General features: G+C 44.2%; 1 protein-coding gene across 3 annotated transcripts in view; it reads right to left on the bottom strand.

Moving 5' to 3' along the window:
- Positions 1–26,325, bottom strand: part of LOC132402201 (xenotropic and polytropic retrovirus receptor 1 homolog) — a 444,705-nt gene that overhangs the window by 168,669 nt on the left and 249,711 nt on the right. For all 3 annotated transcript variants that reach the window (XM_059984917.1, XM_059984920.1, XM_059984919.1), the window contains one exon: positions 17,185–17,405. In XM_059984917.1, coding sequence (XP_059840900.1) covers positions 17,185–17,405 — 221 coding nt within the window. The remainder of the gene's footprint in view (positions 1–17,184; positions 17,406–26,325) is intronic.

The raw sequence follows: 26,325 nt of genomic DNA, 5'->3' as shown, positions 1-26,325 counted from the left end.
CTCCAATTTTTCTCAATGCACCACAGAAAGCATCCTAACTGGATTTATCATGTTTTGGTGTGGCAAATGCTCTGCCTGTGATTGCAAGAAACTGCAGAGTGTCAACCATATCACAAAAACCAACCTCTCCTCCATGGATTCTGAATATATTTCTTGGTGCCTTGGTACAGCAGGTAAGGCACCAAAGACCCAACCCATCCTGGATAACCCCTCTTCTCCCACCTCCCAGTTGACAGAAGATACTAAAGCCATAACACCAGGCTCAAGGACAGATTCTGTCTCATTATTATAAAACTATTGAATGGTTCCCCAGCACAATAAGATGAAATTTTGACCATAAAATCTACTTTGTTATGACCTTGCATTTTATTGTCTACCTGCACTGTATTTTCTCTGCAATTGTAATACTTTGCTCTGCATTCTGTTTGTTTTACCTTGTATGACATTTAATGCACTGTTGTAATGAATTGATCTGAATTGATCAATGTAAGACAAATATTTCACTCGTATCTCAGTATGAGACAATAATAAACCAATTTACCACTCCCTGTATTTTCATGTGTCTAAATGCCTCTTAAACACCACTGTTTCCACTACCACCACTGCAGCACATTCCAAGCACCTACTGGGGGAAAGTTTAAAGGAAAAAAATTCAATTAACACTTTATCAGTACACAAAACAAAATCCCAAATACTCTATTTCTCCAACATATTGATCTAGACATGCATCTCCCAAACATTCCATTAATTCATTTTTCATCTTGCTATAGCAGATATGATTTGTCTATTAGTCCTTATGTGCTTAAACGCTCCCTTGTTTATATGTACGCCGCGAATATCCTAATTTATGCCATTATCGATAACATAGCTACATTTTGGTGGCCTATAAATACTCTTACTGATGTCATCTGCCCTTTGCTATTTCATGACGTAATCCAAATTAATTCTAGTTGTACACCATGATCTGTGAAGCAAAGAAAATTTCTGACTATGGACTGATCTTGTTTAAGAGTGTTACACCATCCTCTTTTCCTTATTCCTTGTTCTTCCTGAATGTTGAGTGCCCTGGAATATGTGGTTGGTAGTTTTGGTCATTGTGCAGCCACATTTCAGTAATGTCAAAGAGATAAGATCTCTTTTCTATTTGTGCCATTAATTCATTTACTCTGTTATGATGCTACAAATCTATTCCTATATCTTGTAAAACCGTTACTTCCAAACACCTACAGGGATTAGTACTGAGAGAATGATCTATCATAACCCCTTCTGAGGTCTACAACTTTACAAATTTTTGTCAGGAGGCAACTCAATTCGACCAATGTAAAAATTCAACAAGAAATACTGGATTGCACTAGTTACAACAAAGACAAAGGACAACAAAAGACCATAAGACATAGGAGTAGAATTAAGCCATTTGGCCCATTGAGTCTGCTCCACCTGCTCATGGCTGATCCTTTTTTTTCTCCTCCTCAACTCCAGTTCCCAACCTTCTCCGTGTAACCTTTGATACCATGTCCAATCAAGAACCTATCAATCTCTGCCTTAAATACACCTAACGACCTGGCCTCCACAGCTGCATGTGGCAACAAATTCCACAAATTTACTACCCTCTGGTTAAAGAAATTTCTCCGTATCTTTGTTTTGAATGGACACCCCTCTATTCCTGAGGCTGTGCCCTCTTGTCCTAGACTCTCCCACCATGGGAAACATACTGTCCACATCTACTCTGTCAAGGCCTTTCAACATTTGAAAGGTTTCAATGAGAACCCCCCTCATCCTTCAAAATTCCAGTGAGTACAGACTCAGAGCCATCAAATGTTCTTCGTATGATAACCCTTTCATTCCTGGAATCATCTTTGTAAACCTCCTCTGGACCCTCTCCAATGTCAGCACATCTTTTCTAAGATAACCAAAACTGTTCACTAAACTCAAGGTGAGGCCTCACCAGTGCCTTATAAAGCCTCAGCATCACATCCTTGCTCTGGTAATCTAGACCTCTTGAAATGAATGCAAACACTGTGGCGACCCACTTCCTAGCGCACTCAAACCGGCTCACAAATAGCCAGCGCGCCGGCATAAAGGCCAGTCCCAAAAGGGCGCCAAGTCTGCTTCACCAGCAAGGGGAAAAGCCCGCGCGCAGGACAGGACTGTGAATACGTGCCCCCTACAGCATCCACGCCCAGGGAGGGCGGGATCACTAAGGCTTTAAAGCGATGCCGCGAAGTTCGAATAAAATCTTTTTGTAACTGCAGTTCATTGACTCCGTGTTGTTATTTCAGCACTGTGTGTAGCACACCGCTACAATTGGTGACCCCGACGGCCCAAATAATATTTGGGCCGAAGGTGACAGACACCACATCTGTTCGTGCAGTTTCGTTGAAACTGCCAAGCTTCTGGACGCTGAGACCTCACCTATGGTTCTAGCAAGCAGAAGCCCAATTCCACATTTGGCAGATAACCTCGGAGGACACACATTACTACTACGTGGTGAGCTCCCTCGACCAGGACACAGCGGCCCAGGTTGAGGAGTTTGTACAATCTCCCCCAGCGGACGGCAAATACACGGAATTCAAAGCCCTGCTCATAAGGACTTTTGGACTCTCATGGCGCGAGCGGGCTGCCCGCTTACTGCACCTAGATGGTTTGGGGGATAGACCGCCCTCAGCATTGATGAATGAGATGATGTCTCTGGCCGGAGGACACAAGCCCTGCCTCATGTTTGAGCAGACGTTCCTGGATCAGCTGCCCAAGGACATACGCCTGCTGCTGTCTGACGTGGATTTTGGCAACCCCCGGAAGGTGGCAGCCCGGGCGGACTTGCTGCGGAAAGCCAAGAAGGAGAGTGGGGTGTCCGTCGCACAGATCACCAGGCCATGCTCCCAGCAGCAGACCAGACCAGGCCTGGCAGTAGAGCCCACTATCCCCAGAGGGAGGGGTGAGGAGACCAACGAACAAAGGTGCTTCTACCACCAGTGGTGGGGCACAGAAGCCCACCTCTGTCACCCGCCCTGCAAGTTCCTGGGAAACGCCAGGGCCAGCCGCCGCTGATGGCTAAGGCAGCTGGCCATCGGGATAGCCTCCTGTATGCGTGGGACAAGCGGTCGGGATGCCGTTTTTTGGTCGACACCGGTGCCGAGATCAGCGTCTTACCTCCGACGAGTTATGACACCCGCAACAGGGCACCGGGTCCCACCCTGAGGGCCGTGAACGGCAGCACAGTAAGGACCTATGACACCTGTACAGTGCAGCTACAGTTTGGCTCCAGCCGGTTCACGTGGGACTTCACACTGGCCGCCGTAGCCCATCCGCTCCTGGGCGTGGATTTTTTGCGGTCTCACAGCCTACTGGTCGACCTGCCGAGGCAGAGACTGGTCCACGCCGAGACCTTTCAGACGTTCTCCCTGGGTGAAGCCCAGTTGCCAGCCCCACACCTCGACTCCATCACGCTGTCTGACAACGACTTCACCAGAGTCCTGGCAGATTTCCCATCCGTTCTGGCACCGCAGTTCACGGCAGCCATGCCCAGACACTGCGTACAGCACCACATCCCGACACGGACCACCCCTCCACGCCCGTGCTGGAAGGCTTCCCCCGGACAAGTTCCGACTGGCGAAAGAGGAGTTTAAGAGGATGGAGGAATTGGGGATCATATGGAGGTCCGACATCCCATGGGCCTCCCCCCTGCACATGGTGCCCAAAGCATCGGGGGCTGGAGACCATGCGGCGACTACCGCAGGCTGAACGAGGATACAACACCGGACCGCTACCCTGTGCCACACATTCAGGACTTTGCAGCAAACCTGCACGGCGCACGGATCTTCTCCAAGGTGGACCTCGTCCGGGAATACCATCAAATCCCGATGCATCCTGACAACGTCCCCAAAACGGCACTCATCACCCCTTTCGGCCTTTTTGAGTTCCTCTGCATGCCATTCAGCCTGAAGAATGCCGCACAGATGTTCCAGTGGTTAATGGACGCGGTGGGACACGACCTGGACTTCGCTTTCATCTATTTGGACGACATCCTCATAGCCACCAGCAGTCGTCAGGAGCATCCGTCCAACCTCCGTCAACTCTACACCCGACTGAGTGAATACAGCCTGACAATCAACCCGGCCAAATGCCAGTTCGGGCTTGACACCATTGATTTCCTGGGCCACAGGATCACTACAGACGGGGCAATCCCTCTGCCCACTAAGGTAGACGCGGTCCGCCATTTCCACCGACCCACCACAATCAAACGCCTTCAGGAATTCGTGGGTATGGTAAATTTCTACCACCGCTTCCTCCCTTCAGCTGCCCGAATCGTGCGCCCCCTGTTCGCCCTGATGTCGAGTCCGGGCAAGGACATTACCTGGGACGAGGAGTCCGCTGCCGCTTTCATTGAAACGAAAGAAGCCTCGGCAAATGCCGTGATGCTAGTGCACCCCAGAATGGACGTCCGTACCGCCCTCACAGTGGACACATCTAACACGGCAGTCGGTGGGGTACTGGAGCAACTCATCGAGGGTCGCTGGCAACCCCTGGCGTTTTTCAGCAAACACCTGCGACCACCCGAGCTCAAATACAGTGCTTTCGACTGGGAACTATTGGCGCTATAACTGGCAATCCGGCATTTCAGGTACTTCTCAGAAAGTAGGCCCTTCACCGCATTCACGGACCACAAACCGCTCACCTTTGCATTCACGAAGGTGTCTGATCCCTGGTCGTCCCGCCAGTAGCGCCATCTGTCCTACATCTCTGAATACACGACGGATGTCCGGCACGTCTCGGGTAAGGACAATGTCGTGGCGGATGCACTCTTTCGCCCTAACATTCATGCCCTTTCCCAAGCGGTAGACTTTGAGGCGCTGGCGGAGGCGCAGCAGGCAGACGAGGAGATCCCTAGTTACAGAACCGCAGTCTCCGGTTTGTAGCTCCAGGACCTCCCCTTAGGCCCAGGTGAGAGGACCCTATTTTGTGACATCACCGCCGGTCAACCCCGTCCCATCGTCCCGGCAGCCTGGCAGCGGCACATCTTCGACTCCATTCATAACTTAGCGCTCCCTTCCATCAGGACAACTGTCCGGATGGTCTCCAACAGGTTCGTTTGGCATGGACTCCGCAAGCAAGTCAGTGAATGGGCCAGAACGTGCATGCACTGTCAGATGGCCAAGGTGCAGCGGCACACCAAAGCTCTGCCGCAGCAGTTCCACCCCACCCACTGGCATTTTGACCACATTCATGTGGATATCGTGGGCCCCCTGCCAGTGTCACGTGGAGCGCGGCACCTCCTCACTATCGTGGACTGGTTCACAAGATGGCCAGAGGCGATCCCGCTCACTGACACCACCTCTGAATCTTGCGCCCGGACACTGATTGCTACCTGGGTGTCCCGTTTTGGTGTACCGGCCTACATTACCTCCGACAGAGGTGCCCAGTTCACCTCCAGCCTGTGGTCAGCTATGGCCAGCCTTTTGGGGACTCAGCTGCACCACACCACTGCCTACCACCCACAGTCGAATGGACTAGTGGAGCATTTCCACCATCACCTAAAGTCGGCTCTCATGGCCCACCTGAGAGGAGCTAACTGGGCGGACGAGCTTCCCTGGGTCCTACTTGGCATCTGCACGGCGCCCAAAGACAATCTGCACGCCTCGTCGGCCAAGTTGGTGTACGGCGTACCCCTGGTCGTCCCCGGGGAGTTCATACCAGCCCCAAGGGGGCAAGAGGAAGAACCCGCAGCAGTCCTGGGCAGACTACGCGAGAGGCTCGGTGACCTGACCCCCATACCCACTTCGCAGCATGGGCAGAGCCCAACCTGCGTACCCAAAGACCTGCAGAACTGTAAGTTTTTGTTTGTACGAAGGGGCAGGCATCCGCCACAGCTGCAACGGCCTACGAGGGGCCATTTACGGAGCTCGGGAACAACGGGTCCACGTTTGTGCTGGACGTTGGGGGGGAGAGAGGAGGTTTTCACGGTGGACCGACTCAAACCAGCCCATGTGGACCTGGCGCAACCGGTCGAGTTTCTGGCACCATGGCGCAGAGGCCGACCTCCCAAACCGGATCCGGCCCAGACTGTGGACATTGGGGGGTGTATCGCCGGTTCTGGGGAGGGTTTTGTGGCGACCCACTTCCTAGCACACTCGAACCGGCTCACACATAGCCAGCGCGCAGGCACAAAGGCCAGGTTCGCAACAAAGGGAAAAAGCCTGCGGGGGTTTGTGAGTCCCTTAGAGCATCCGTGCCCGGGGAGGGCGGGATGAGGGAGGCTTTAAAGCAAGGCTGTGAAGTTCGAATAAAATCATCTTTAATTGCAGTTTACTGACTCCGTGTCGTTATTTCAGCGCTGCGTGTAGCATACCGCTACAGTATATTAATTGAGATACAGAACATTGCAGTATGAAAAGACGATTCCATCTGAGTTAGTCCATCATTCTAGATAAAGGAAAGTGGGTTTTAAAACCAATCCTGAATTTGTAGTTCCATTAAAGATCAATAAATCTATTACATCTGATATTACACTGTGAGATAAACAACTTCACGAAATGTCCTAAATTTGCTATTGAGCTAGTTTAACCTGTGATATTTTACCCAACAAATGCAATGTATTAATCGCTTAGATTTGCCTTGCACTTACCATGAAGAATCTAGAGACCACCTCCAACATGGCCATATATTTACCTTCTTTTCAGTGTTGCTTCTTTATTCACTTCCTGATACATAATTAAAATTGTGATTTTTCACTGCTACCCTGCCTGAATGTGTCTTTTGTTTCTTAGTGATCCGTACAAAACTCAGTGTGAACAGAGTGCCTTTTGGTAGTGCTTTGGAAATCAGGTTGGGTAAAATATTTGCTGAATTTATTCTATTGCCTATAGACAGAATAGATCAGCTTCTTACAAATATGAGAAAGTCTACAGATGCTGGAAATCCAAAACATCACATACAAAATGCTGGAAGAACTCAACAGGTCGGACAGCACCTCAGAAAATGAAGAAGCAGTTGATATTTCGGGCTGAAACCATTTCTCAGGACTGAAAAGTTAGAGAGAAGACGTCACACTAAATAGGTGAGAGGAAGGGAAAGGGTATAGCTAGAAGATGATAGGTGAAGGCATGTGGGTAGAAAAGGTAAAAGGCTACAGAAGAAGGAACCTGAGAGGACAGTGGACCATAGGAGAAGGGATCCAGGGGGAACTGATAGGTAAGTGAGAAGAGAAAAAAAGCCAGAGGGGAAGGGGATTTTTTTTTTAAACCAGAAGGAGAAATTGATATTCATGTCATCAGGTTGGAGGCTACCCAGATGGAATATAAGGTGTTTCTCCTCCACCCTGAGGGTGGCCTCATCTTGAACTAAGGGTGGTCATTTCAGAATGGGAATTAAAACGTTTGGTCACTGGGAAGTTCCATTATTGGTGGATGGAGTGGAGATGTATAACGAAGCAGTCCCCCAATTTACAACAGGTCTCACCAATGTAGAGGAGGCCACATCAGGAACACTGTACACAACAGACAACACCAGCAGATTTGCAGGTGTTACCCACTTGGAAAGACTGTTTGGGGCCCTGAATGGAGGAGGAGGAGAAGGTGAATGGGCAGGTGTAGCACCTAGGCTGCTTGCAGGGATAAGTGCCTGGAAGGAGATTAGCAGGAAGGACAAATGGATTAGGGAATTGCAGAGGGAGCAATCATTGTGGAAAGCGGAAGGGGTGGGGCAGGGAGTATAGCTATGTTTCGTGAAGGGGTTCCCTCGGAGATGGCAGAAGTTGCGGAGGATGATGTGTTGGATATAGAGGCTCATGGGTTAGTGGGTAAGGACAAGAAGAACCCTATCACTGTTAAAGTCAGGAAGATCAGGATGAGCACAAATGATCGGGAAATAGAGGAGATGTGGTTGAGGACAACATTAATAGTGGAGGAAGGTAAACCATGTTCTCTAATGTCCTGGAAAGGAAAGCCACATCCTGGGACCAAATGTGACAAAAGTGAAGGAACTGAGAAAAGGGAATAGCATTTTTATAAGAAATAGGGCAGGAAAAGGTCCAGTCACAATAACAATGAGAATTGGAGAATAAAGGCTTCTCTTGCCTTCAAAGCCTCCAGGCCAAAGATCTTGGTCATTTCTGTATTGTCCCCTTCTGATTCCATTGTTTTTCTAATTTAGCTATCAATATGCTGCTTTATTTAGTCTCTCTGATATGAAATAAAGCTGGGACTTTCAGATCAGGAGAATTAAAGAATATTTCCTTCCTTGACGAAACCTAAAGCATCAGCAACCAGCTTCAAAACCAATGAATCCATTTTGTCACGAGGCCTTCAGGATCACAAAACATGGTCCACGGCCTCCATGATCCAAACCCCAATAAAGGCATAGCTGAGAGCACATAATGCAAATGTTATGGGACCAGGTAATACTTTGACTATAACAACACACGCCTACGCTCCAGAACTAAGCTGCTCTGGTACAATTACTCATTGGTAGCTACTTGGAACTTCTCTAGTTATGACCGATTCATATAAAATAATTCAAGATTCAAGATTGTCTAAAGTCATTTCCAGTACACGTGTAAAGGAGAATGAAATAATTGGTACTCTGGATCTGAGGCAGCACAAAAAAAACACAAAATAAGATTAAGACCACAATAATAAAAATTACATTAAATATAAATACATAAGATAGCTTATACACATAAATTTATTGTATGTACATGAAATGGTACTAGGCACAAGAATATCTATACATAAGGTGACTGACTGGAAATAATAAAGTCCCGGTGATCAGGGATCGTGGAGGGGTGCGTTAGTGAAAGGAGGTAACACACAAAAAATGCTGGTGGAACGCAGCAGGCCAGGCAGCATCTATAGGAAGTACAGTCGGCATTTCAGCCAAGACCCTTCGTTAGTGGAAGGAGGTGTTGAACAGACTTGCTGCTTAAGAGAAGTAACTGTTTTTGAGCCTGGTGATCCTGGTGTAGATACTACGTAGCCTCCTCCCTGATGCGAGAAGGACAGACAGTCCCTGAGCAGGATGGGTGGGATCCTTCATGATATTACTGGCCCTTTTCCAGTACCTTTCTGTATATATGTCTTTGATGGCAGGTAGGCTGGTGACAGTGATGAATTGGGCAGTTTTGACCACCTGTTGTAGAGTCTTCCTGTCTACTGCAGTGTAGTTTCCATACCATGCAGTGATATAACATGTTTTCTACTGCACACGAATATAGATGTGCATAGTCCAGCTCTCTTCAGCAACCTCAGAAAGTAGAGACATTGGTGAGCTTTCCTGATTGTGTAGGATGTGTTCTGGGGCCATGAGTTGAGCGAGATGTGCACTCCCAGGAGTTTGAAACTGCTCATAGCTTCCACTGCAGTGTGCTGATGTAAAGCAGGTATGAGTGGTGCGAGTACTCTTAAAAGTCAAGAGACAGAGACATAGAGATCAAGTCAAGTCACTTTTTATTGTCATTTCAACCATAACTGCTGGTACAGTACATAGTAAAAATGAGAATGTTTTTTCAGGACCATGATGTTACATGACACAGTACAAAAAACTAGACTGAACTACATAAAAAAAAAACACAGAATAAAAAATTACACTAGACTACAGACCTACTCAGAACTGCATAAAGTGCACAGAACAGTGCAGGCATTACAATAAATAATAAACAGGACAATAGGGCAGTATGGTGTCAGTCCAGGCTCTGGGTATTGAGGAGTCTGATAGCTTGGGGGACGAAACTGTTACATAACAACATGTACTAAGAAGCTGGATGAACTCAGCAGGTCGGGCAGCATCCTTTGAAATGAGCAGTCAACGTTTTGGGCCAAGACCTTTTGCCAGTCCTGGTGATCTCTACTGAGGAGCCATCAATGTTCAGCGAAGAGTGGTCGCTCCGTGCCCTACTGAAGTCAACAACCATCTCTTTTGTTTTGTTCACATTCAGAGATAGGTGGTTGGTTCTGCACCAGTCTGTTAGCCGCTGCACCTCCTTGAGGTGGTTCGAGCTGTGTGTTGCATCTCAGTCATGGGTCAGCAGAGTGAACAGCAGTGGACTGAGCACACAGCCCTGGGGCTGTGCTCAGTGTGATGGTGTTGGAGATGCTGCTCCCGATCCGGACTGACTGAGGTCTCCCAGTCAGGAAGTCTAGGATCCAGTTGCAGAGGGAGGTGTTCAGGCCCAATAGGCTCAGCTTTCCAATCAGTTTCTGAGGGATGATTGTGTTGAATGCTGAACTGAAGTCTATGAACAGCATGTGAACAGTATGTGTCTTTTTTGTCCAGGTGGGTTAGGGCCAGGTGGAGGGTGATGGCAATGGCGTCGTCTGTTGAGCGGCTGGGACGGTACGCAAACTGCATGGGGTCCAGTGAGGGGGGCAGCAGGGTCTTGATATGCCTCATGACGAGCCTCTCGAAACACTTCATGATGATGGATGTGAATGCAATGGGACAGCAATCATTTAGGTAGGACACTGAAGACTTCTTTGGCACAAGGACAATGGTAGCGGCCTTGAGGCACGTTGGAGCGGTCACGCTGCTCAGGGAGATGTTGAAGATGTCAATGAGAACATCTGCTAGCTGGTCTGCACATCCTCTGAGCACTCTACCAGGAATGCTGTCTGGTCCAGCAGCCTTCTGTGCAATGACCCTGCACAGGGTTCTTCTCACATCGGCCACGGTGAGACACAGTACCTGGTCATTTGTAGGAAGGGTGGACTTCTTTGCCGCCACATCATTTTCCACCTCAAAACGGGCATATAAGTTATTCAGCGCATCTGGGTGGGAGGCATCACCTGCACAGTCAGGTGATGTTGTCCTGTAATTGTTGATGTCCTGGGTTTCCTTCCACATGTGCTGCATGTTGCCGCTGTCCTGGGAGTGGCTGTGGATTCGCTGGGCGTGTGCATGTTTTGCTCCTCTGATGGCCCGGGACAGTTTGGCCCTTGCTGTTGATAGGGCTGTCTTGTCGCCTGCTCAGAAGGCGGAGTCATGGGACCTCAGCAGCACACACACCTCCGCAGTCATCCTTGGCTTCTGGTTAGCACGTATAGCGATGGTCTTGGACAGAGTAACATCATCAATGCACTTGCTGATGTAACTGGTCACTGATGCTGTGTACTCCTCTAAGTTGGTAGAGTCGCCATCGGTTGCAGCCTCCCTGAACATGTGCCAATCAGTCTGCTCAAAGCAGTCTTGAAGAGCAGAGATGGCTCCTGCTGACCAGGTTTTCAGCTGCTTCTGAACTGGTCTGGAGCGCCTGACGAGCGGTCTGTACGTTGGGATTAGCATAACAGAGATGTGGTCTGAGTATCCAAGGTGGGGGCAGGGATCTGCCCGGTACGCATCAGGGATGTTTGTATAAACCAGGTCCCATGTGTTGGATATTAGATACACAGTCACAGAGAAAGAGTGGGGGAGAGAGGGAGAGAGAGGGGGAGGGGGAGGGGGAGAGGGAGAGGGAGAGGGAGGGAGGGAGAGAGAGAGAGAGAGAGAGAGAGAGAGAGAGAGAGAGAGAGAGAGAGAGAGAGAGGAAGATAAAAAGAGGCAAAGACACAGAGGTCAGAGTGGAAATGTGAAGTGTGATGGAAAACTCATGGCCAATCTTGGTAACTAAACAGAGGTCCTCTGAAAATGGTTACCCAATCTGTGCATGTAGGGGACATCATATTTTGAGCACCAAAATAAACACATTAAAGTACAAAGTCATATCAAATTGGTTGTTATGTTGAACAATGCACTTCAACACATTAAAGTGCATTGTTCAACTTAATAGCCAGTTTAGTCAGTCAAAGGAGAATACCCATGGGAGAAAATTAATTGGGCCTCCATTCAAGGAAGTACTCGGTTTAGAATGGGGGTGATGCAAAAGGATTAGATGTTCACAACAATATGAGGTGATTGGGATCAGAAAAATGAAAACAAGGTAGTGGAACTAACTAAGAGGAAAAAGAAAGAATAAAGATAAATTCTATGGGGTAAAGATAGCTGAAACATGAGGCCTACCAAGATAATCATGTTTATAGATCTTGGAAAACTAATACAAATGGGTTGTGCAGGATTAGTTGATTATGGGGCTGGAGGGTATGGTGGGAAGATCTCGAGAGGAAATGAAGTCAATGACCATCATCCTTGGGAGGTCTGCAAGCATTGTTGTTGAAGGTATAAACTGAGTTTGCAGGAACAATGGTGAGTAGAAAGAATAGTTGCCTAGATGGAGGGGTACAATCACCTAGAGGAGATTCAGAGGGCAGAATATGACAGCAAGTATACAAGGGAATTCAAAGCTAAATGTCATATATTTCAATGCAAGGACTATCATTAGTAAAGTAGATAAGCTCAAAGCTTTAATTAACATATTTACAATATTGTTGCCATTAATGAAACATGTTTGAAGGAATAGAAACATAGAAAACCTACAGCACAATACAGGCCCTTTGGCCCACAAAGTTGTGCCAAACATGTCCCTACCTTAGAAATTACTAGGCTTACCCATAGCCCTCTATTTTTCTAAGCTCCATGTACCTATCCAAAAGTCTCTTAAAAGACCCTATTGTATCCACCTCCACCACTGTTGCCAGCAGCACATTTCACGCACTTATCACTCTCTGAGTAAAACACTTACCCCTGACATCTCCTCCGTAGCTACTCCCCATCACCTTAAAACTGTGTCTTCTTGTGGCAACCATTTCAGCCCTGGGAAAAAGCCTCTGACTATCCACATGATCAATGCCTCTCATCATCTTATACACCTCTATCAGGTCACCTTTCATCCTCCATCGCTCCAAGGAGAAAAAACTGAGTTCACTCAACCTGTTTTCATAAGGCATGCCCCCAATCCAGGTAACTTCCTTGTAAATCTCCTCTGCACCCTTTCTATGGCTTCCACATCCTTCCTATAGTGAGTCGACCAGAACTGAGCACAGTACTCCAAGTGGGGTCTGTCCAGGATCCTACATAGCTACAACATTACCTCTCAGCTTCTAAATTCAATTCCACGATTAATGAGGGCCAATACACTGTATGCCTTCTTAACCACAGAGTCAATCTGTGCAGCTGCTTTGACTTGGACTATGGACTTGGAACCCACGATCCCTCTGATCTTCCATTTCCAAGAGTCTTACCATTAATACTATATTCTGCTATCAAATTTGAATGGTAAACTAGCAAATCAGATTCTTAGAGCATAGAATTTTCAGGCAAGGCAGAGGAGCAAGTAAAAGGGGAAGAAGCATTTCATTGTTATATAAAGATTGCATTACTTCAGTGTAAGGGAGGATATTCTAGAAGGTTCCTCAAATATAAGATGTGTTAAAATTAGAAACAAAAAATATGTTGTCACTTTGCTAGTGGTGTATTACAGACCTCTTAACAGTCAATAGGAGATAGAGGAAAAGACAAACAGACATACAATAGAGATAGCGCTATTGTACTGAGGAATTTCGATTTCTAAAGTATTAATTGGGATGTCTTAGCAAGGCTCAGAAGGGACAGAATTTTTAAAGTGTGTGCAGGAGAGCTTTTTGATACTGTATGTAGATAGACCAATGAGGGATGGAGCATTACTGGACGTTAGGCCAGGTACCCTGACTTCAATGGTTGGGTAGATGTTGTAATCCATTATTAAAGATGGAGTTTTGGGCTGCACACACAATAAAATGGGCCATGGTCAGCATGTTTTCCCTAAGGGAAAATCTTGTTTGACAAATCTATTTGAATCCTTTGAGGAAATAACAAGCAAGATAGACAATGATGAGTCAGTAGATGTCGTTTACTGGGTTTCCAGGAGGCCTTTGAAAAGGTGTCACACATGTGCCTGTTTATCAAAATAAAAGCCTATGATTAAGATACATAGAAGATTGGCTGTCTGGCAGGAGGCAAAGTATGGGAATAGAGGGGGCATTTTATGGTTGGCTGCTAGTGACTAGTGGTGTTCCACAGGGACCGGTGTTTGGACTACTTCTTTTCATGTCATATGTCAATAATTCAGATGCTGAAATTGATGGCTTTGTAACCAAGTTTGTGGACAATACAAAAATAGGTGGAAGGGCAGGTAGTGTTAAGGAAGCAGGGAGTCTGCAAAAGGACAGGCAGATTAGGAAAAAGTTAAAAGAAACGGCAGATGGAACATAGTGTATGGAAGTGTATGGTCATGCACTTTTGTAATAAGGAATAAAAGCATTGACTATTTTCTAAATGGGGAGAAAATTCGGAAATCACAGTGGTACTTGGGAGTCCTCATGTGGGGTTCCCTGAAGGTTAACTTGCAGGCTAAGTTGGTGGTAAGGAAGGCAAATGCAATGATAACATTCATTTCAAGAGGACTAAAGTATAAAAGCAAGGATCTAATGCTGAGGCATTGGTCAGACCGTACGTGGAGTATTGTGAATAGTTTTGGTTTTCTTATCTGAAAAAAGGAAGTGCTGGTATTGGAGTGGGGCTTGAGGAGGTTCCCAGGAATGAAAGGATTCCAGAGCATCTGATGGCTCTGGGCCTGTATTCACTGGAATTCAGAAAAATGAGGGAGAATCTCATTGAAATCTATCAAATATTGAAATGCCTAAATAGAGTGAATGTTGAAATGATGTCTTCTATGGCAAGGTGTCTAGGATCAGAGGGCACAGCCTCAGAATAGAAGGCTGTCCTTTTAGAACAGAAACGAGGAAGAATTTCTTTTGCCAGAGGGTGGTGAATCTAACAAAAGATTAGAATGAGATGATTAAGAATATAAAAGAAGCATGATTTGGATAGAGAAATAAAGCTAAACTGCTTCAGTTCAAAAACCACAGGACACAAATTTGAAGTGTTAGCTAAAATAATATGAAGAGTATTTTTTAATGCAACATGAATTTGAAATGTTTTGTTTTATAGGTAGATGAACACAAATTCAAAGTAGTATTCAAAAAAGAATTAGATACAGTGCCTATAAAAAGTATTCTTCACCTACTTGGAAGTTTTCATGATTTATTGTTTTACAACATTGAATCACAAAGGATTTAGTTTGGTTCTTTTTGACACTGATCTACAGAAAGAGACTCTTTGGTGGCAAAGTGAAAACAGATCTCTACAAAGTGATCTAAATTGATTACAAATATAAAACACAAACTAACTGATGCATAAGTATTCCCACACCAAGTCATCATTGGTACAAACAAATGGTTTTAGAAGTCACATAATTAGTTAAATGGTGATCATCTGTGTGCAGTCAGGTATTTCAATTGATTGTAGTAAAAATATACCTGCATCTGGAAGGTCCGACTGCTGGTGAGTCAGCATCCTGGCAAAAAACTACACCATGATGACAAAAGGACACTCTAAGCAACTCCACAAAAAGGTTATTGAAAACCACAAGTCAGGGAATGGATACAAGAAAATTTCCAAAGCACTGAATATGCCTTGGAGTACAGTCAAGTCAATCATCACGAAGTGGAAGGAGTATGGCGCACTTGCAAATCTGCCTACAGCAGGCCATCCTCAAAACCACAGTGACTGTGCAAGAAGTGAACCCGTGAGGGAGGCCACCAAGAGACCTATGACAACTCTGGAGGAGTCGCAAGCTTCAGTGGCTGAGATGGGACAGATTGCGCATACAACTATTTACTGGGTACTTCATCAATTGCAGCTTTATGGGAGAATGGCAAAGAGAAATCAACTGTTGAAAAAAACACACACATGAAATCTTGGCTAGAGTTTGCCAGAAGGCATGTGAGAAACTCAAAAGTCAGCTCTTTGGCCATCAGACTAAATGATATGTTTGGTGTAAGCCAAATACACCATCAAAAACACACCATCCTACCATGAAGCATGGCGGGGTTGCATCATGCTGGGCGGACGTTTCACTGCAGCAAGCCCTGGAAGGCTTGCGAAGGTAGAGGGTAAAATGAATGCAGCAAAATGTAGGGAAATCATGGAGGAAAACCTGATGCAGTCTGCAAGAGAACTGTCTTGGGAGATTAGTTTTCAAGCAAGACAATTTACCATTTGGCATAAAGCCAAAGCTACATAGGAATGGCTTAAAAACAACAAAGTTAATGTCCTGGAGCAGCCAAGTCAGAAATTGTGGCTGGACTTGAAAAGACCTATTTACTCATGATCCCTGTGCAATCTGACAGAGTTTGAGCAGTTTTGCAAAGATGAATGGGGTAAAATTGCAGTGTCCAGAGGTGCAAAGCTGATAGAGACCTACCCACACAGACTCAAGGCTGTAATTGCTGGTGAGTAGGTGAATAATGAGTAACTACCTTGTGCTTAAAAACTGTAATAAATTTAGACCAAGTTGTAGAAATTTGTTTTTACTTTGACATGAGTCTTTTTTTTTGTTGATCAGTGTCAAAAAGCCTAATTAAATCCACTGTGATTCAATGGATTGTAAAACAATAAAACATGAAAACTTCCAAGGGTGGGTGAAGACTTTTTACAGGAGCTGTAAATAACTTAAGACAGTTGTGATATGGAGAAACAACAGGACCATGTGGTCAACTGGATGCCCTTTGAGAGGGATAGGTTTATATTTGATGGGCCTAGTCTCCTTTTATGTGAAAGTATTCCATGAACTTGACATAGATTTTCTATGAAATTGGGAAGAGAATAGATTATCAGAATTCTCATGTTTAATACAATTAAAGGATTTCCTTTGGTGCATTGAGATAAACTATTTCCTCCAAGGAACATAACAATAAGATTTTACCTAGGCCAGTCTGGGTGACATTAAAGATTATTTCCTTACAGAATAGGTAAGATAAATCTGGAATTGCACTTGTGGGGTTAATGCAAAGGTTCCGACTCCGCACACCCGCACCCCACCAATCTAACAGGTTTGTGGGACTGTGTGCCTAGACTTCTTCCTTCATGTTGTTAACTGGGGAACACAGGAAATACGTAATGGATGATTTTGAACCTGCAGTTACAGTTCTTATATTTTCATTGCTTTAATGTCGTCCTTGACTAGCAATCTGATCAACCTGATGAAAGATTCAATACTACTGTATACAATGGTTCTTTTGCAGCTTGCATACCTGATAAAGATGATTTCTTAATCTTAATGAATCTCTTACATTCATTACTGTCTGCTCATCATCAGAAGCAGTACATGCCAAAAAAGGAGCACTGCTTATGTAGCTTTAAAATCAAAGCTCCAACAAACATTGATTTACTTAGCAATCACAGGATATTTTATTGTCAGCAGACTTGGTGGTCTTCCCTTACCTGGTAATTTTGGAGTAGGATCAGGCTGAGGTAGAACTCACTGAAGGCTAACTTCAGGTCACGAATGTTCCTATGATGCACACGTTCCTTATGGGAGAGAGGGAACACAATCCTCCGCTGCCGCAAGTTAGAGAATGCATTGCGGTCCACCTGCACTTCAAGTGTTGATTGCAGCTCATTCTGGAGTGTAGCAAATCTGCGCTGAGCTTCGGCAAGTTTTTCTGTAAGTCAAATAAATGATCGCATTAGCACATCACTTCTAAAATCAAGCTCTTTACTTCAGATCCTTTATTTGTGTGAACGACAATCCTCTATTCAGACACAAAGCAGCAGGAACAAGTTTGGCAGAAAGTTCAAAGGAGGACTTGATCATGCCACTGGAAGAGATTTCCATTTGCACATGACATTAAAGGAAGCCAATGAAGCCACTGAGTTTATGCTCCCTTTTAGAGCTAATCTTTCTCACCTACCAATCAACTTCACTATGATTGACAGCTACCTGTCTACGTTAAAGGGTAATTTACAGTGACCAATTAATTGGCACATATTTGAGTTGTGGAAGAAAATGGAGGACCTGAGATAAACCCACATGGTTACAGTTTGAATAAACAAACTCCATGCGATAGCTCTGAAGGACAGAATTGAACCTGGTGTACTGGGGCTGTGAAGCAGTACTATGCCACTGTTCTGCTGGAGGGGAAGGAGAACCTCAGAAATAGTACATTCAACAGAGATGTACGCATGAACAAACACTTATAACTATAAACTCAAGAACTTTCAGGCCCTGTTGAACTTCATTCCAGTGCCTCAAAAGAAATGGTGCGTCAGTGGTTGATGGACTGTTTTTAATCTTCCAAACTCTCCCAAGTTCAGCAAAATTTCCATTCCATTGGAATTGTCGTAATTTTTTGGAAATTGATGCTGCCCGACTTGCTGAGCTCCCCCAGCATTTTGTGCCTGTTGGTCGAGATTTTGCTCGTGCTGTTCTGGCGATAGAGGTGGGGGGGGGGGGTGGGGGTTAAACTAGAGTTGTAGGAGGTTGGGAATCAGAGTGCTAAGGCAGCCAGTAGAGTGATTGTGGGGAAAGATGTTAAACCTATACACAAACAGGAACCAAAAGGTTGAGCATGGTAGGCCTAACGTTCTGAGTTGCTTCTAGTTTAATACAAGGAATACTGTATGTAAGGCAAATAAGCTTACAGCAGCATGGATCAGCATATGAAATTATGATAATTATAATTAGTGAGATTTTGTTGCAGGTGGAGCAGGACTGGCAGCTCAATGTTCTGTGATACCATTGTTTTAGGCATGATAGAGGGGGGAGGCATTAAAGGGGGAGGAAGGGGATTACCAGTCAGGGAAAATACCACGGCAGTGTTCAGACTGGAGTCCTTCAGATGATGCTATATGGGTGGAATTGAAGAATAAGAAAGGGATGGCTATGTTTGTGAAATTATATTATAAACCACACAATAGAGAGCTTCTGCAAATCTTTAAAGAGCAAAGGAATTGCAAGTGACAAAATTGGTCCATTTGAAGATCAGCATGGTCATCAGTACATGGAACTGAAAAAAATGCTTGTTGTCTTGAAGCAAATTAGGGTGGATAAATCCCTAAGAACTCACAAGGTGTCCCCTCGGACTCTGGCAGAGGTATTTAAAACAATCTTAATCACAGGTGTTGTGTTAGAGGACCGGAGGAAAGCTAACGTTGTTCCGTTGTTCAAGAAAACTCTAAGAATAGCTGAGAAATTATAGGTTGGTGGGCTACACATCAGTAGTGGGTAAATTACTGGAGGCATTCTAAGGAACAGAATACAGGAGTCCCCAAGTTACGAACATCCGACTTATAGACAACTCGTACTTACGAACCAAGGAAGGAGAACACCGCCCGCCATTTTAAGTCCTTGCCGTTGACACTGAGTTGAGTGTTTAACTTTGTTTTTGGCTTAAATTTTTCTTAGTAAGATTCACCCTGACTCCGCCACTGCCACCCCCATGTTCCAGTCAGCTGGTGGCGCAGTGAGAATGGAGGTTCCCAAGTTCGATCCAGTGACAGACCACTCCCGTGCTGGGTTGATGTCGATCCAGTGACTCCCGTACCATCCATGCCGGGTTGATGTCGAGCTCACAATCGACCTCATAAAAAAAAACACTGCCACCTCCAGTTTAAATTCCCACATGGAATATTGTGGAGAATCAAGTACCCAAACCCAGCACAACCCTCACTTGTCCCATTTAGCCTGTCTCAGTGTGGTGGTCCTTAGGACCCAGCGGACCTCAGGAGCCGACGCAGCTCTGTTTCTGTTCCATTGATGGGAAGCGATCACGATTGGAAATAATGTGGAAACAATAAAGCATTTGGAAAGAGGTGAAATGCCATCGGTCATTGGAAATGTGTTAGGCTACAGTCGGTCAACGATCAGAACAATTTTAAAGGATAACGGATAAAGTGAGAATAAAGGAGCATGTGAAAGGCCCTGCCCCGATGAAAGCTACAATTATTACTAAACAACGCAGTGGTTTAATTATTGGAATAGATACATTTGTTAAGTGTTTTATATGCATAGAAAGGTAAAATATATACTATATACTAAGACAAATGTTTGACTGACGCTAAATACCAGATGTACTTGTTCCGACTTATGTATAAGTCCGACTTAAAGACAGACTCAGGAATGGAAATCGTACATAACCCAGGGAGTGCCTGTATACAGTGGATTCCAGTTATTTGGGACACATTATGACCAGTACCTTATGGCCCAATTCAGCAGCTGCCCCAATTAGCTGAATTTTCATGGAAATAATTCAAAAGGTATATAAAAAATAAAGCAACAAATTACGTATTTACATGAAATACAGAACAAATTAGAACACTACCAATACTAATATGGTACTATAAAACTGTGTATTATTTCCTTTTAGCTATTGATGGAGGAATTCATCCTGTGTATGCTGTGTCCTGGGAGGGGCAGAACCTTTGGTGAAAGAGCTTGTTGTGTCACTTCGAGGGCAGCTCACTAATCTTTGGTTCTCACTGAACATTCTCTCTTGTGTGTGGCTCCAAGTATCTGTTTGTATGCAACAGTAGCCACACCCCAGTACACCACTTTGACAGGCAGGATAAACCAGGTGAGAGTAGCCAGCATGCCTTATAACCCAATGAGATAGGTAAATTCAGCTCCACCAGACTAGGCAGTTGAAAGAGATCCAATGGCCAAGAAGGTGGTTCTGCAACAATTCAAGAAGAATGTAAGCATGATAAGGCACTTAAGAAGTCATTATTATCCACTGTAATCAAAGAAGACCTCAGCTTTGTGACAACTATTCATACCACTGGATCCAGTTTCCCGAGGTTGAGAGAGTGGAACTGTGCCAGTAGAAAAGGCTTTCCACTTTAAATATTTTCCCACACGGGTTTCATTGTAATCATCAGATATGATAGCGCAGACACCTAGTGCCCTCACACGATACCTTCGACAAAAAAGATAGCAAAGGACAAAATTTGAAGATCAGCATGGTCATCAATCAATGGAGATGAAAAAAACTGGGGAAATCTAAATGAATTTTTTCTCTTTCAATATTTTTATTAGTTTCTGCATGAAGGAATACAGAGTACAAGAAGATATACAAGTCAAAAGAAAAAAATGAAATAGTACCAAATACATTGTTCTAAAAATACAGTTATAATCACAAAACCCTGTATTCATAAAAATGAAATTAAATCATAATATTTAAATATAATAATTTTGTTATACAGAAAAAAATCGGGAAACCTTTATCATATGATAAAATATATTATTAGCCACCATCTGTACTTTTACAACAAATCAAAGGTTTTGAAAATAACTCAAAAATGGTCCCCACAATGTATAAAACTATATATGTTTCCTATAAGTTCCGATAAGGACTTATTAGAAGTAATTTTTAATTTGAAACCTTTTGATAATGATTCAAAATCCAATATTTATGGTATGTTACTAGGAATGAGAAACATTCCTATATATAAAATTAAAAATCTTTGGTAACAAGATTTACAGACTTCAATTTCTGAAGAAACTTGAAATGTATTTTTTCATATCCAGATTTATGTGCAAGGGAGATGAACAGAGTCTAGAAATGAGGTAAAACTAGTAAGATCATGGACTGTATTCTGATTACAGTAAAGGAGGTGATGACTCGCTTGAGGCAAATTAGGGTGGATAAGTCCCTATTTATCAGTCCAAGTCTTCAAATCTTCATTTTCATTGTAATATTCAAGTAGTTCCTAACTTTTTGAAGTAGTGAAATCTTTTCATTTTCACTCCTGGACATTTCTGGCATCTCCCAGCCTGAATGCTTGAAAGTGTAGTGTGCAAAACAATTCTAAACGGTCTTGCTGCTTATGTCTCACCGATTAAGTGACAACAATCACTGCTTTTTGAACACAAACACACACAAATAACTATTTAAAAACTGTTTACTCTAAGAACAGTATAGCATCAAAACAGCCTCACTAGTTCACACGACTAACGCTAGTTAGAAACTGTTCTGCAATAGTCTCCTGTCCCAATTAAATACATACTGTGCCAAATAAATGAAGGGAATCCTGGCTATTTTCTTAATTAACTTTTGTTCGGTAAGTGCTGTCCCAAATAAGCTGTTACCCTGATTAACTGATAGACCACTGAAAAGGAAACTACTGTATAAATATTTGGATAAACAGGGATGTATATTTGGAGGTGAGATAGTCAACATGGCTTTGTGTGTGGTGTGCCACAGGCATTGATGCTGGGTCTGTTATTTGTTATCTGTATTAATGATACGGATGCCAATGTGGTAAACTGGATCAGCAAATTTGTGGATGCCACAACATCCTTCAGGTGTCTTTCAGGAGGGTGAACCCACAGAACACTTGCATCCACTGTGATGAGTGCTTTGAGAGGTTCATCATGAAATGTATCAACATGTGCTTGAAGAGTGGTCTGGAGAATCTCCAATTTGTATACCGTCACAACAGGTCTGGAGCATCTGGACAATGAAGATCCATACATTAGGATGCTCTTCATTCAACACTATCATCCCCTTGAAACTAATCAATAAGTCCAAGTTCTAGGTTTCAATACCTCCTTGTGTAACTGGATCCTCAATTTCATCACTTGTAGACCCCAGTCAGTCATATTGGCAACAACATCTGTTCTGTAATCGCCATTAGCACAGGTGCACAGCTGTGTACTTAGCCCTTTGCTCTACTCATTATATACTTCTGACTTGAAGGCTAAGTGCAGCTCCAATGCCATATTTAAGTTTTCAAACAATACCAGTGTTGTTGGCTAAATCAAAGGTGGTGATGAAGAGGCAGATAGAAGGGGTTTGTAACTCTAGTGGAATACTGCCACCACAACAACCTCTCAACCCAAAGTCAGCAAAACCAAGTGATGATTATTGACTGCAGGAGGAGGAAACTATGTCCATTTGCTGGTCCTTATTAGAGGTTTACTTCCAGGGTGCCTCGTGTAGCAGCAAAACTCTCAATGGATATGATTAAATATTCTCGTTTCAACCTGATACAGCTAAAAAGCACAACTGCTTCCAAGGACAATACAGTCAACAAATATGCCTAAATGTGTTAAAACAAACTATCACAGCTTAAAACTGATGGAAACAATACCGATTTGTGACAGATTTGTCCTTGTAGGATTCTATGCAGGAAACATGGCTGCAGGTCAGGGATACAAGTGTGTTTAAGAAAATGGAGTTTTAAACTCCCAATACTGACTACCTCGCCGGCAAACTTGCAGTCTTTGGTAAATAAAATCGATGATCTCAGAGCTAGGGTGCTGAATCAGACGGATAATAGGATCTGCATGTCCTTTGTTTAATGGAATCCTGGTTAACCCCTTCTGTACCAGATGCAGCGGTTCAGATCGACGGGTTTATTATATACCGTCAGGATAGATCTACAGAGTCTCTCAAAAGAAGAGTTGTGCCTCATGATCAGCTCTTCTTGGTGCACAAATATATCAGTGCTGTCCCAATTTTGCTCAGCAGACCTGGGATATATAACAGTTAAGTGCTGTCCTTTTTACCTACCAAGGGAGATTTCTGGGATCATTTTGTTAACAGTATAACATTCCACCTCAGGCTAATGTCAAATAGACTTTAGATGATTTGAGCAATGGGATGCACGGAATAGCATGTTCTAACAGCTTCACTATCATTTTGGGGGATTTTAACCAGGCCAGTCTGAAAAAAATCACTAATAATTACCATCAACACATCACTTGCAATACTAAAGAAAACAACACACTGGACCATTATTATACCACCAACAAAAATGCACCATGTTAATCCTTGCCCTCATTTTGGAAAGTCTGATCACTTGGCTGTACTTCTACTCCCGAATAGGCAGAGTACTTCTACTCCCTAATAGTATAGGCAGAGACTGAAGACTGCAGCACCAGTAGTGAGGACCAAGAAGGTATGGACAAGGGAAGCACAGGGGTACTTATAGGACTGCTTTGAATCAGTGGACTTGACTGGATTGGACTGTATTCAGGGATTCATCTTTGAATCTGGATGAGTATGATGCTGTTGCTACCAACTTCATTAAAACCTGTGAGGATGAGTGTGTCCCTACAAAGACTTACAAAAGCCTTGGTACATCATCTGCTGAAGGCTAGATCTGTGGCATTCAAGTCTGGCGACCCAGGCCTGTATCAGAACACCAGGTATGATTTGCGGACCGCTATTTCAAGGGCGAAGAGACAATTTCAAACGAGGTTGAAAACAACATCAGATGTATGACAACTCTGGAAGGGTTTGCAAGATGTTACTTCCTACAAAGCAAAGCCCAATAGCATGAATGGCAGCCATGCTTCACCACAGATGAACCCAATGCCTTCGATGCCCGCAATGAAAGGGAGAATATAACGACAGCAGTGAAGATCCCTGCGGCACCTGATGACCCCATGATCTCTGTCTCAGAGGCCAATGTTAGACTGTCCTTTAAAGAGGGTGAACCCTCGCAAGGCAGAAGGTCCTGATGGGAGTACCTGGTAAGGTTGTGTAAATCTGTGCCAACCAGCTGGAGGGAGTATTTAAGGACATTTTCAACCTCTCACTGCTGTGGGCGGAAGGTCCCACTTGATTCAAAAAAGCATCAACTATACCTAAGAAGAATAACGTGAGTTGCCTTAATGACTATCACCCAATAGCACTCACATCTACAGTGATGAATGCTTTGAGAGTTTGGTCTTGACTAAACTCCTGCCTCAGCAAGGACCTAGACCGGGGGTCGGCAACCCGCGGCTCTGGAGCCACATGTGGCTCTTTTACGTCTGTGCTGCGGCTCCCTGTTGCTTTGAGAAATAATTGGTTGTGGCGACCCTTTTCCTGGCACATCCGAACCGACTCACAATTAGATAGCCTACAGGGGTTTGCGAGCACAGAGCTTTGGAGCCTCTGCGCCATGGGGGCAGGTTGAGGGAGGCTTAAAAGTGAGGCTGACGATTTCGAATAAAGTTTTTTCCTTCGACTGCAGTTACCGACTCCGTGTCGTAATTTTAGCGCTGCGTGTAGCACACCGCTACATGGTCAGTATTTAATTAAAATGTATTTTATGTTAGTTTGTTAGTTTTTGAAATGTAAATCTAAATTTGAAGATTATGGTGATCTTGTACAATCTAAATAAGACGTTGTGGCGACCCATTTCCTGACACATCCGAACCGGCTCACAATTAGCCAGCGTTCAGGCTAAGGGAGATAGCCTACGGGGGTTTGTGAGTACGTGTCTTTTGCAGCATCCGCGCCCATGGGGGGCGGGTTGAGGGAGGCTTAAAAGCAAGGCTGTTTAGTTCGAATAAAGCTATCTTTGACTGCAGTTTACTGACTGCGTGTAGCACACCACTACAACGTGTTTTTATCGCTGGCTGTCCAGAGGGGAGGTGCTGAAACGCTTTGTCGCGTGTCTGGAAGAAGTGAAAACTTTCCTGGGCAGCAAAGGGCTCACCTTTCCTGAGCTGGAACAGCCAGAGTGACTGGAAAAGCTACACTTCATGGTAGACATGACAGCGCACCTGAACACGCTGAACACAGCTCTTCAACGGGGTAAGGACGTACAGCCCTGCACATGTTGGAGGATGTTTTGGCATTCGAGCACAAGTTGACGTTGCTTGCCAGAGATTTACAGAAAGGCACATTGTCTCACTTCCCCAATTTGAGAGAGTTCAAACAAGGTCACGACATGATAAATTCGGAGTATTTACATTCTGCAATCATCGCAATGCAAACATCGTTTGGGAAACGCTTCTGTGAGTTCAGAGAGGAAAAAAACACATTATCCTTCCCGGTCACTCCCCTAAGCATCGATCCATCCCTACTGAATACGACTGCATTGTCAGGTGTGAGTCAATCTGAACAAGGATGATAAATATTTTAATTGCCTATTATTTTACGTATATTCATATGTTTTCATTGTTCAGTGAAATAGTCCTTTTATTTTTCAGGTTGATAGCTGGCTGACGTTATTTTTGGTTTGCTGCTGGCGGCAAATTTAAGTTTGGCGTTTTTCATAAATACAAGAAGGACTCAAATAGACGTTGAGTATTTTACTTAAAAGTAACCTTCAACCCGTCTTTTTTTCGGAGGTCAAAATGTTTTTGTTGCATGCAGAAATGTAATTTCGTTTTCTCTGCAGGAGTTCATCAATTTCATAAATGCAACACATTATAGTTTGTTTATACATAGCATAAAGGCAAAACAAAATGTTGTATGCAGTGTTATTTCATTTTAAATGTCAAACGGGTTTTGCGGCTCCCAGTGTTTTCTTTTCTGTGGGAAACGGGTCCAAGTGGCTCTTTCAGTGGTAAAGGTTGCTGACCCCTGACCTAGACCCATTGCAATTTGCCTGCTGCCACAACAGATCAATGGCAGATGCAATCTGAATTGCTCTTCATATGGCTTTAGATCACCTGGACAACACAAACACCTATGTCAGGATACTGTTCATCAACAGTAGCTCAACATTTAATACCATCATTCACACAATCCTGATTGAGAAGTTACAGAACCTGGGCCTCTGTATCTCCCTCTGAAATTGGATCCTCTAATTCCTAACCAGCAGACTGATCTATGCAGATTGGTGTTGACATCTCCTCCTCGT

This window comes from Hypanus sabinus, chromosome 11 (genome assembly GCF_030144855.1).
Source record: "Hypanus sabinus isolate sHypSab1 chromosome 11, sHypSab1.hap1, whole genome shotgun sequence".
Lineage (NCBI taxonomy): Eukaryota > Metazoa > Chordata > Chondrichthyes > Myliobatiformes > Dasyatidae > Hypanus > Hypanus sabinus.
Note: the sequence above shows the minus strand (reverse complement) of the source record. Positions and strands in the feature narration are given on the sequence as shown.